This window comes from Somniosus microcephalus, chromosome 9, assembly GCF_052327205.1.
Source record: "Somniosus microcephalus isolate GS21.2 chromosome 9, FLI_Smic_1.0, whole genome shotgun sequence".
NCBI classification, from domain to species: domain Eukaryota; kingdom Metazoa; phylum Chordata; class Chondrichthyes; order Squaliformes; family Somniosidae; genus Somniosus; species Somniosus microcephalus.
The window spans coordinates 78,907,270-78,920,529 of NC_140995.1; the positions used below are offsets into that span (position 1 = coordinate 78,907,270).

The 13,260-nt window shown below is 43.5% G+C and overlaps 1 protein-coding gene across 5 annotated transcripts in view; it reads right to left on the reverse strand.

Moving 5' to 3' along the window:
• LOC147112490 (structural maintenance of chromosomes protein 6-like) overlaps nucleotides 1–13,260 on the reverse strand; it is a 214,879-nt gene that overhangs the window by 45,292 nt on the left and 156,327 nt on the right. For all 5 annotated transcript variants that reach the window (XR_015079510.1, XM_085996783.1, XM_085996782.1 and 2 more), the window contains 5 exons: nucleotides 9,745–9,905; nucleotides 8,234–8,369; nucleotides 8,020–8,100; nucleotides 7,634–7,804; nucleotides 7,407–7,544 (listed from right to left, as the gene is read on the reverse strand). Coding sequence is in view for 4 of the 5 variants with exons in the window: in XM_085996783.1 (XP_085852909.1) it covers nucleotides 7,407–7,544; nucleotides 7,634–7,804; nucleotides 8,020–8,100; nucleotides 8,234–8,369; nucleotides 9,745–9,905 (687 nt within the window). In the remaining variant the exon portion in view is untranslated. The remainder of the gene's footprint in view (nucleotides 1–7,406; nucleotides 7,545–7,633; nucleotides 7,805–8,019; nucleotides 8,101–8,233; nucleotides 8,370–9,744; nucleotides 9,906–13,260) is intronic.

Here is a 13,260-nt window from a genome sequence, read left to right on the forward strand (position 1 = left end):
GAAGTATATTTTAAAAGGAGGGGTGAATGTGGTGATTATTCTTGTTTTATAAGAAGCATTGTAATTGGTTGCCTGTTTGCCTGCCTTGAGATATATGCTGTAAACTTATTGGTTAGTTGATTCCGTGTGACCTGTGGTGGCCATCTTAAATTCAGTTTTCTACAGTTTGGTTGAGACTGGGTGCTCAACATGTACTTGCTGGTTTTTTAAGGTTAATAAAGCCTAGCTTTTGAAAGGCAATCTTCTCTTTATTTCAGGAGGTCTATGCAATTTTTTGCTGTGGCCCATCGGAACTGTTGATCAACGAGTCGAGCGTCATATCCCGTTATTACGAGGGCGTCTTTCAGCGTCTGTAGGTGTCCATCACTTTCCTCCTCGTCTGAGCAGATCCTGTGTATTCGCAGGGCTTGTCCATAGGGGATGGCTTCTTTAACGTGGTTAGGGTGGAAGCTGGAGAAGTGGAGCATCCTGAGGTTGTCTGTGAGCTTGCGGTACAGTGAAGTGCTGAGGTGTCCGTCTTTGATGGAGATTCGTGTGTCCAAGAATGAAACCGATTCTGAGGAGTAGTCCATGGTGAGTTTGATGGTGGGATGGAACTCATTGATGTTATCGTGTAGTCTTTTCAGTGATTCTTCGCCATGGGTCCATAGGAAGAAAATGTCGTCGATGTATCTGGTGTATAGCGTTGGTTGGAGGTCCTGTGCAGCGAAGAAGTCTTGCTCGAACTTGTGCATGAAGATGTTGGCGTATTGGTCCCCATGGCTGTTCCGTGTGTTTGGGTAAAGAACTGGTTGTCGAAGGTGAAGACATTGTGGTCAAGGATGAAGCGGATGAGTTGTAGGATGGCGTCTGGAGATTGGCTGTTGTTGGTGTTGTTGGTTTTTCATACAGACATCAGCATCTGCAACATTTGACCCCTTGTGACCCCACCTCATTGTTCTTTGATGTAATGTTTTCCTGACTGACCTGTTCGGACACCATTCACACCTTTGATTGCTGTGATTATGTCGCTGCTGAGGTGTGATAAATGGCAGTTAGAAAAATTACCTGTAATCATCTGGCATTATTCTCTGACTATATAAGCTGTGTCTTTATGCATCTCTCTACTTCACCTGATGAAGGAGCAGTGCTCCGAAAGCTTGTGATTTCAAATAAAACTGTTGGACTATAACCTGGTGTTGTGTGACTTCTTACATTTGTCCACCCCAGTGCAACACCAGCATCTCCACACCATCATCTTTGCTGGGCAGATGAATATACACTCCACCAGACTAAGACTCAAGCTATAAACCAAAAGACAAATTTTATTAAAAATTCCCAGTACAAACAGTATATTTATAGTCATTTACAAACTTTACTCCTCAAAATGTAAAAAACACTTCTCCTGTGCTACCTCTGTCCTACCATTCTCACTGGCCTGATTCACATAGGCACCTAGAGGCTGTCAATTCAAACCACTACTTGAGGACTTGAGAACTAGAAAATTTCATTCACTTTGCTTCCAATTTCCACCCTTCCCTCACCTTCGCATGGTCCATCTCCGACTCTTCCCTTCCCTTCCTTGGCTTCTCTGTCTCCATTTCTGGGGATAGGTTATCGACAAAAATCCACTACAAGCCTACTGACTCCCACAGCTACCTGGACTACACTTCCTCCCACCCTGCTTCCTGTAAGGACTCTATTCCATTCTTCCAGTTTCTCCGTCTCATCTGTTCTGACGATGCCACCTTCCATACTAGTGCTTCCAATATATCTTCCTTTTTCCTCAGCTGAGGATTCCCCTCTACCATGGTTGGCATGGCCCTCAACCATGTCCGTTCCATTTCCCGCACTTCTGATCTTACACTATCATGGTTCTGGGAGGGAGAAGGGGTAAGGCTTGCAAAATTCTACAGATTCCCCCAAACCAAGAAGAAAAGAGATTTTGGACTGTTTAAAAGAATATTGGGCCAAAAGGGACTTAAACTCAAAAACCCAGGAAGATTTGGCTATTTTAAAAGGCATGTCCAGGCCTGTGGAAGGTTGCAACAAAGGAAATGGGTTGGGCACTGTAGGACAGGTAGTTTGAGTATTGGCAAAGGCCAGATTGTCTGGGAATGTTCTGGACAGTCCCAGTCATTCTACATAAAGACAATAGGCCCACGGAAGGACAGTTCCCGCCAAAACCTACAGGGCCATCAAGAATATGAATAATACAATACATGCCACTAATCAACAAAAGAGACCCTGACCCTAGCAGGAAAAGACAATCGAACAACAGTGTAAAACCACTCAGAGAGACATCCAAAACCACTTCACACACTTAAACTGATTTTGAAGCAATCCCGAAACTAGTTAAAAGTCAATTAAAGATAAATGGGACCAATCAAAATTAACAAGCCCGCCCAAAATCTAACAAGATTAGCAGGCTTTGTTTAGTATAAACTAAAGACCTGTCTCCACAAGAAATCAGTTCGATGAGTTTGATGGGTTCGATCAGTTCGATCAGTTTTGTTCAGTCAGAGAATTGAAACAGCAGTCAGTGAATTGAAGTCAGCAGTACAGTTCGGACAGAGGCAGACAGAGGCACAGCTCATTCGAAAGATATCAGCCTCGGGACAATCAATCGGCAGAAGGACAACAGAAGGCGAACAGAAAGGAATCGCGGCAACAAAGGGCCCCACGAAACAAACAACCAAAAATATTACCAACAACTAGGTAATATTGGGCCACCGCGACCAACAAGAAACCAACTCAGAAGAAACCGAAGATCTGCAAGTTTTTCCCACTCTACAAACTATTCCTGCGTTTGGTATTTCCCTGGTCCTCTGGAATCCAACCTAGTTAGTGTAGTGAGATTGGGAGGGGTGGAGTATTTTGTCTATAGTCATTCTCCCTCGTATATTCCAAAGTGTTCCCCCTTTTAGAGTGATAAGATTATTGTGTTGTGTATATTTTCTTGTCTCAAATAAAAACCAAAGTTCTTGTATCAAATTCAGTTGTTTGCTGCAATTTCATCACAGCCCCCAAATAAGTCCAGGTCTAGAACCAAGGGAGTGGGAGCGATTCGAACTGCTCAGGGAGTCAGAGGCAAAGCTGAGCACACACACCACCCCTTACAATAGGGTATCCCTTGTCCTCACCTTTCACCCCACCAGCCTCCACATTCAACGGATCATCCTCCGCCATCTCCAGTGTGATCCCACCACCAAACGCATCTTCCCCTCCCCTTTCAGCATTCTGAAGGGACCGCTCTCTCTGCAACACCCTGGTCCACTCCTCAATCACCCCCAATAGCTTCTTCCCCTCCCCACGGCACCTTCCCGTGCAAGCGCAGGAGATGCAACACCTGCCCTTTTACCTCCTCCCTTCCTACTGTACAGGGCTCCAAACACCCTTTCCAGGTGAAACAGCGATTTACTTGTACTTCTTGCAATTTAGTATACTGTATCTGCTGCTCACGATGCGGTCTCCTCTACATTGGGGAGACCAAATGCAGATTGGGTGACCGCTTTGTGGAATACTTCCCTTCAGTCCGTACGGGTGACCCCGAGCTTCCGGTCGCCTGTCACTTTAATTCTCTGCTCCACTCCCACTCTGACCTCTCCGTCCTAGGCCTCTTACACTGTTCCAATGAAGCTCAACGTAAGCTCGAGGAACAGCACTTCATCTTTCGATTAGGCACTTTATAGCCTTCTGAACTTAACACTGAGTTCAACAATTTCAGACTATAACCTCTGCCCCTATTTTTTCAGGCGGCAGTTGTTGATGATTCTGCCATCCGCAACATTTCACCACTGCTGCCTTCCACCCTATCACAGACCGTCCCTTTTGTTCTTTCCTCCCCTCCCCTTTCCCTGCCTCTGCACCTGCTTAAAACCTGATACATCTCTAACTTTTTCCAGTTCTGATGAAGGGTCACAGACCTGAAATGTTAACTCTGTTTCTCTCTCCACGGATGCTGCCTGGCCTGAGTGTTTCCAGCATTTTCTGTTATTTCACTACTTGAGGATGTCAGTCACTTGGGATATTTAGAATCGAGTAGGATGGCTTGATTCATTGAGCTATGCCAAATACTTTGAAAGATCTTCCAGCAAGGTCCCCATTCATTGTATGATGAGATCAAACAAATCATGCATAACAAGCACTTCCAGAACTACGCAAGCCTCTGCCATGTCCAATATTAGTCAAAATCTAACATCATTACCTTCATCTTGTAGAAGACAGCTAGAAATAACAGACTGTGTGTGCATTACAGTCAGCAATAAAAAATCTAATTAATAATCAAAGATAATAATACATTTTCATCACAGACATCACAACAGTACTATTCACACCCCTGCAGACAGACTATCAAACCTGTCCCAGGATAGGGACAGCTCAATCAGCGACCGTGAAGGTTACTGCTGCCAAGGTTGGGAAGTGACTTTCATCAAGTGCTTTGATTGGGAAGTGCATGGGAAGATTCTTTAGATCATGACAGCTATGTGAAGGGAGAAGGGAAGATTTAGCCAGGACTGTTAATGCACTTAGACAGATGTGGAAGTCAAAGGAAAGCGGAGAGTAGCATGAGTCTTTTGCAGCCAGCAATAGGTTCTCCTCCATGTCCCCTTCAGGCTGCTGTTGCTCCTCTAGTTAAATCACTGCTGTCTTTGGGTGCCTTCCTTCTCCAAGGCCTCCATGATGAGGCATGTTTGTATGGCAATGCTATGCAGCACAATTGCAATCCTGGACTATATTCCAGAGCAGCCCCAAAGTGTTCCAGGCACCTGACATATGTCTTCAACATTCCAATAGTGTGCTCTGGACCTCCTTATAGCAGTGCTCAGCTGGTGTACTACGAAAGCGCACAGGTGTGTCATCAGTCATAGCTGTGGAGAACAACATTAATCTCCCGGGAGCCACCCAAAGATGCCTTTTTAGGATCAGAAATACTACTGCCTTACAACAAAGGCATTGTGGCAACATGCAGGAAAGCAAGGATTCACTTGCATGATCTGCTACTCGTTGGAAATTCAGAGATGAGAATCAGTTCCTATTGATGTAGGTGATGGGATTGATGAAGGGAGTACATATGACCAAGTGGGTGCAATCTATTACTCCTTGGAACTTCAGGAATTCTGCCACAATATGAAATTGCAGTGTTCAGTCATGCTGCTGCCGCTTATCATGGTGAAGTGGATGAAATGGCTTACTCTAGCAAACAATGCATCAATGACTTGCTTAATACATCTGTGCACAGCTACTGTTACTGATGGTGGAAGTGGGCTGTTGGTCAGGTTGCAGTATATGGTATAAATCATTGATGGTTTCCTTTATCTCGCACAATGTCCACAAGCACTGCTGCTTGGACATCTAGAGATAGGAGCATCTCAGTGTGGGGGCACTGGCAAGTGGGTGTCATGTGCCTCTGGTGCTGCTTGACCAGACTGGCCTCCTTCCATTACTCCACCTCTTTTTCCTTGGAATATATATAGGTAATACCAAATCATCAACCTGTTGACATTCTGTCCAGGCGGGGTGTAAAAGGGGCTGTCGATTTGCTACTGCCCATTTTGCACTACAGCCCAAGATGAATTTCACCCCCACTGTGCCCGCTTTAGAATGAAGGGGGGGGGCTCACACCAAAAGATGCAGAGGTAGGTGGTAAGCAGCTGACAAAGAAGAAGAAAAATGACCAAAATCTGCAGAGAATTAAAAAGAAAGACTTGCATTTATAGAGGACCTTTCACAACCTCAGAATGCCCCTAGGTACTTTACAGCCAATGAAGTGCTTTTTTGAAGTGCAGTCACTGTTGTAATGTAGGAAATACAGCAGCTAATTTGCACACAGCAAGCTCCCACAAACAGCAATGTGATAATGACCAGATAATCTGTTTTAATGATGTTGGTTGAGGGATAAATAATGGCCAGGACACTGGGGATAACTCCACTGCTCTTCTTCGAAATAGTGCCATGGGATCTTTTACGTCACCTGAGGGAGCAGACAGGGCATCGGTTTAACATCTCAGGTTGACGAATAAGCATTCTGTGAATCATTGGAAAGTCCCTCTTGGGCTCTTTAAAGTCCGCCGGACGATGTGGAGGGAGGTAGCACACCACATCATGGGCAGCACTGTGGTTCCCAGGACCCACACACGGTACAGGAGGAAGTTTAACAAGCTCACACGAGTGGTCAGGGTGAGTGAAGGCTTCAACAAATGCTACATACCATCACCTGTACCACAAAATTCACACACCGCTCAATGCACTCACCCACCAACAATCTCTACCTACCAACACTCACACCCACATTTCACACCTTGCACATAATGACAGCTATTCAACTATGGCAGGCACAAGGGTCATTAGTTATTAGAATGCATATGATATATATGTTTATGCATAAATTTATAATAGAGTTTGGAATATTTTGTGGGCTCTCTCATTTCACCTTTCTGCCCAGGAGGACGCGGTGATAGGGCATGACACAGGGATGATATTATGGGCATGTGGTGAGCAACGGGGATCTGGGGTTTCATTCATTCAAATCAGAGTCTGATGAGCCAGTCATGGACCACCCGTCCAGAAGCCAGATTGTCCGGCTGCCTCCTCCCTCCCTCCCTCCCTCTTGTTCCTCGTCTTCTTCCTCCTCCCTCTGCACACATGTTCCCATCTTCCTCGTTGCCTCCGCTCCCTCTGCCATAGATCCTGGAGGGCGAGTTGGACTGCCAGTACAGCCCCCATGACTTTTAGCAAATGTTGTGCATTGAACCTTTCAAGAATAAATTTAGCACTTTTCTATTTGCCACAACACTCCTGATACCAAAGAACCTTCAAATCACTAAATAAAACTGTTGCAGTATCAGGAACTAACACACAGGCACTGAAACTTCACTAACCTGTCAGGTGCGAGTGATTGGGGCTGATCTCTTTAAATAATGTCCCTGGAGCCAGCTTCCTGGTGCTGCACGCCAGCTCTCCGTCATTGTTAACTCCAGGCAGTGAGGTAAGTGGCGAGAAGCAGTTTGGCAGATCAGGCGTTCAGTGAGCGTTGCACTCAATGACGTCACGATCTCCGTGATGTTGACGTCTCCAGCGATCACTGTTACTGGCAACGCTATGGGGTCCCAATTTGGCGTGCGGTGCTGGTTTCGACAGGAGCTGTTGTTACAGCTCTCACCGCCGCATTAGTGCCATCTACTGGCGGCGCTAAGGGGACACATTTTTCCCCCTTCCACTTTGTTTCACAATATTGTGATTTCGTCATCAACCTGAAACATCAGCTCTGTTTCTCTCTCCACAAATGCTGCCTGACCTGCTGAGCATTTCTAGCATTTTCTATTTTTATTTCAGATTTCCAACACCTGCAGTATTTTGCTTTTGAATTAGCTGTGATCACTGCTTTAAGGTAAAACATCAGGCCTAGTAGAGAAATATGTGCCTACCTTTAAAATCTTTTCTTTATTTTCCAGTCTCTCCTTTAGTTTTTCTATTCCATCCAAGTGTTTCTTTATTTCCTCTTCGGAATGCCTTTTATGGTAATTATATTTTTCAACCTCTGTGCCAATCTTACTTTGTACTTCCTGTTAGGAGGATAAGTACATTAATTATTTTTCACTAAACATCTATAAGCTGATAACAGGTCAGAAAACATTGCATAATTAATTTGCACCTTTATTGAATCAGCTTCTTCTGCTAGTGAACGTTCCTTCTCTTTTATCTCTTTGTACTTTTGTTCTGCCTCATCTACTATCTTTCGGTGCTCATCCATATCCTTTCTTGCCTGTTCCAACTTATTCTTGGCAGATTCAATTCTGTGCCAAATATCTTGGGCTTCTTCTTTCTAGTTAAAATTAAAATGGAAATTGCATTCATAGTAGAAGAGAGTCAGTTATCACCCAGCCCTATATAACTGACTTATTTTCATGGTCTCTGAAAACATTCAACAATAAATGAAACAAAAATTAACACCCGTATATTCAGTGCAGTATTTAAAACATAGTATGCACAGATTTGATATCTAAATACAAGTAATTCAGAAATGATTAAGACACTCACTAGTGTGGAAATATCCACTGACTGGAGCTCCTCAATACTTTCTAAATCTGTCATTTCTAGCATAATTTCGGTTATTCTTTTCTGAAAGAAACAGAAATCAAAATAGGTGAGATTAGTCTTGGGTTTATTTTTTTTTATAAACAATCACTGAATACTTAAATTCTTAAAACAAACAGAATCAGTCATGTTTTCCTTTTGACTTTTAATTGCTGACCCTGATTTGTCTCCTTTGTATCTGTTTATTGTTGATACGAGTATGATTTAGCTGGATTCCTTTCTCTATTGACTGCAACTGCTGTCGATAGTGTAACATCTGGGCCGTCATTTTGTTCACTTCCACTTCCAGCTGACTGTAACACAAAGAACCTTAGTGACAAATATTGTTTACATTTATGGAAAATAAAATATCTGCTTTAATGCAATTTAGGGCTGCCGCAGTACATAAAGGTCTGCAGCAGCTGAAAGGGTCATCGTCATCAGTCACTGAAGTGAATTGCAATGTGAAAACACTGAGCTGATTGCTAACCGTGACCTCTTGCCTGGCTGAAGCTGACTGACCTTTGTTGCGGCTACCTGGAAGTTACCAGACCGCACTGAAAGAAGCTGGGGGAAGCAAGATCTCTCACTTTGATGGAGATTTAGTTGACATCTTGCTGCACAAGATGGTGAGCAGAATGAAGGTTCTCCTCCCCTGCTATGGCCATAGGGCTCACAAATCATTGGGCAGAAGAGTCTGGCAGGAGGTGAAAGACAGAATAAATGCCCCAGTGCAGTCAAGAGGATGTGGGTTTGGTGCAGGAAGAACTTCAATGACCTCATCCGGAAGGGCAAGGTAGTCAGGGGACTCTTACCCTCTTTTTTCTGTATGCATCAACTGATACTAGCATCATTTTATTCCTCTTACGTATCCATCCCTTCCTTTTCTCTGCCCCTAGCCATGACAGCCCATGAAGCTCCACTAAGTTCTTGCTTCCACCTCCCTTGACCCATACAGTGGGCTGGATGGTACTGATGCATCTTAGGAAATTAGGTACAATGTACATACTCAGACAGCACAATCCCAGTGCCACACCTATGCTTTCAGTAGAGACTGAGGCTTTCAAGAAAAATCTTTAATGAAGGCATAAAAGCCACAAAAGACAATTCAATGGATACATTTAATCATAGTATTGTGACATTTTTGAATGTTTCATTTTGATTAAACTTTTATTTCAGACATTAGACATTGCAATTACTGAGAAAAAAATGGCAGATCAAAAATTTACAGGTAAAGAAAAATTCACAAACATTTTGAGTGATGTGTGTGAGAAAAGTGTGGCCAAATTGTGCAATTACAGGGTGATTAGTGTAACAAGCAATTTCCATTAGAAATGTGGACTGAGAATTTATTATAGAAAAAGGTCAACACAAAACAGTGATGGAAAGAGTGACAACAGGAAGTAAAGTTTGGTAAATCAAGCAGTGTGTGCAAATGTAAGTTGTTTTAATAATAGAAAGTAGTATCAAATATTAGCACATTTATCACCTCAAAATTCTGTAACATAATTGAACATATACCAAGCCAGAGGGGCTGGTTGGGGGGGAAGGTGGGGGGGGGGGGGGGGTGAAGAGGAGATAAAAACAGGGCTGCATTTCCAGCGTAGTTTTAAAGACCTATTGCTTCAGACTGCTATTTTTTTCTGAGAGGTTGGAATACCAAGATAGTTGATCCAGAAATTTACAAACCTGATTTGTGATTCCACATCAGCACCCAAGTATCTTGCCCTGTCCATTTCTGTGGAGTAGTAGCGGTTGGTAAAGACCTGGTCACCTGCTGCAGTAAAGGCTTCTCTGCAGTTCAAGGGTGGCTTTTGCTGCTGCATAATTTCACGAGCTCTGCTGTTGCTCTAGAAATGAAAATTGAAATTTCACAGCTTGCTAGAGCAAAACAGTTCAAACAACAACCAGCTTAGTATAAAAGCGGATGCTCCTGGAGAGATCTATGTACCACTAGGCCAGAAAGGGTGACTGGGCTGCGAGCATTTATTTTTCGTCATGCACCTTTACAAGCAAAAGATGTATGGAACACTGTATGAATAAGAAAACATTTAAGTGTTCAGTTAGATTTTGACATAAAGCAATATTGCTCCTATTATAAAGTGTAATTAAATAATCTGGATATTCACCTTGTTCTATGCATGACCTACTGCTATAAAAGTCCTCTATTGCATCAATATTTGATAATTCAGCAAATATTCTATAAATATTAAAATGCTACTGTAGGAACAAAACTGCAGTGAACTACATCTTCGATTGCAGCAAAATTAACACCCACCAACAAATTGAGATGTGCAAAGTTTGAAATTTAGTAGATAATTTTCCTCTTAAGCACTGGGACATGGAACATTGCATGGGTGGAGAAGCTATCGGAAAATAGTGCCAGTACGATCATCTGCCTATAACACAGCCCGGCTGATTTTTTAATCAATTGGTTAAGGGGAAAATTACCTCCTTAATGGGAGCAGAAATTTTTCACCTCAAATTTAACTTCTTATGTCACTTCATAAGTTGACTTCCTTCTTAATTACTTTTCAATTACTTATTAAAATTTTGTAATTCAATAGTAGTCTGGGCCTGGTAGGAAGCAGATCCCATTAGGAGTCCCTGTGATTATCACATCTCTACAGATAAGTGATACAGAGGTGGCTCATGGAGCTCTCGTCTGTCTGGTAGGTGATATTTGGTAATTTTGTGAAATGCATGGGAAAAAGTCCTATGCAAGCTCATCAATTGAAATGAAGTACAGGGGAACCAAAGTAACAGGATGAAGAAATTCAAATTCGGCAATCAAACTTTTTTTTACATCAAAGTTTAACTGAACACTAAAAGGTGTCTTTATTTACAGAATTGTCATTGTATCTATCACCTGTAAAAGAACATGGTGGCCCAGTCCCCCGTTCTCACATGTTGCCGCATTATATGAGGTTAAAGGATGCACGCATCATTAAAAGACTTCATTAACTTCACAAAATAAACATTTTCAGAGGTAAGCGCTAAAGTACATCATCTGGCAGTCCACCAAAGGATTCTAAAGGGGATAAATTTTACACACACACACTCCCATCACAGAGCTTTGTGCACTGGGAGTGCAGGGCATGATCCAGCCATGGAGGCCAGCAAGCCCCGCAGGTTTTCCCGCACATTCAATTTAATGGATGGAAAATCTGCGCCTGAATTCCAACAGGGGTAATTCCGCAATCTCGCACTCCCAACAGGGAGCTGCACTTGCAGGAATGTGCAGGTGCGAGACAGAGCTACAGATTCATAGCTCCGATTGTTCAACTTGTGCTCCCCTGCTCGGAATGTGGGATTGCAAAAACTATCCCCGGTGTGCACGCCAGATGCCTGAAGCTCCAAGACTAGAATTCCATATTTAAAATTCTACCTTATATTACGGATGAGTGGTTATCATTAAAAAAAAATCAAAAGGTAACTTGTGAACAAGGCACAACAGATTCACATTCAAAAAGGTACACGATTCTGTTAGATCCGTGATTCTGAGAGTATGATGTTTTCCAATAACTACACGGATGCTGTAACTTAACAATCAACAGGTGTTTACTGGAGTAGGGTAGTCGCAAGACTGGGAGTACAGAGGCCTGCTCAAGGCTTATATACAGGTGTGGTCACTGCCGGTGCTACAGTATACAGGAGCTGTAAAAGTAGTTCTCTCTTAAAAAGGTACATACACTACAATTCCTCCCCTTTTAGATTAGCAGCACCCATAATATTCAAATAACAATTAACACTTTAACATGCACATTAAACAGAAATAGTCCATTTATAGATTCAGTCTTTGGGGCGGCTTCCTGATCCTTTCTGGATAGCGCCTTTCCTGAGGTTCTTGTTCTTGGTGCGGAGGCGATTCTGGCCCCTTTTCGTCGGTTAGTTCATCAGTTTCCACTGCTACTGTTTCTGAGGTAGATGCTACCGGTGTGTCGGGTTCATCCCCAGGTACGCGAGACGTGGGATTGACTCGTTCCTGTGACGCTAAGATCTGATCGACGTGGCGTCTCACAATGTTCTCCCCGACATCCACTGTGTACATTAATGGCCCCTGCCTTGTGCATATCGTTCCGGGTTGCCATTTCTCTGTTCAGTAGTCACGGGCCAAGACTGGTTGTCCTACATTGAAGCTCCTTGTCGGCTTCTCATTGATGTGCTGGAATTGTTTATCCTCAACATTTCTTTGCACATTTGGTCTGAGCAAATCCAGACAAGATCTCAACCTTCGGTTAAAGAACATTATGGCCGGGGTCTGGTTGGTAACTGCATGTGTCGCATTTCTGTAGGCTAACAGGAAACTGTCCACCTTATGCTGTAGTGGAATTTCATCATCGCACATGGCATTTATCGCCTTTTTAAAGGTTTGTACGAACCTCTCAACCAATCCATTTGTAGCTGGATGATACGGGGCGGATGTGTAATGCCTTACCCCATTCCTTCTCATAAATTTCCGAAACTCTTCGGACACAAACTGTGGTCCATTATCAGAGCAAATCTGCTCTGGCAAGCCGTTCCTGGCAAATATGGTCCGTAGGACTGCAATCGTTTTCTCTGTAGTGGTTGAGGACATTTTTATCACCTCAGGCCATTTCGATTGAGCATCCACTGCTATTAAGAACATTGAGTCCATGAATGGACCAGCAAAATCAATATGCACCCGTTGCCATGGAGAGGAGGGCCACTCCCATGGGTGTAGAGCGGCATGTGGTGGTGCATTTTGGACCTTCTGGCATCCTGAGCAGCTCTTGGTTAGGTCCTCGATTTGTTGATCGATCCCCGGCCACCACACATAAGCACTAGCAAGACTTTTCATTTTCACCCCTCCCAGATGACCTTCATGAAGCTAATTTAGCACTCTCTCCCTTAACTTGGGTGGAATCACCACTCGGGATCCACACATCACTGTCCCCTGGCATACTGACAGCTGTTCTCTTCTGGATGAGAATGCTGGCAACAGTGAGTCGCCATGTGTTGGCCATCCCCTCACCGTCAAATCATATACCCAAGACAGTGTCGGATCATTGCGGGTCTCCTTCTCTATATCCGCGTTAGTTACTGGCAATCGTTCAATTATTGACAAATAAAATATCTCAATAGGGTCCACTGCTGGTGCTTCCTCAACAGTAGGCAGTGGCAGGCGTGATAGCCCATCAGCGTTTCCATGCTGTTTCGTGCCTTTATATTCTATTTCATATT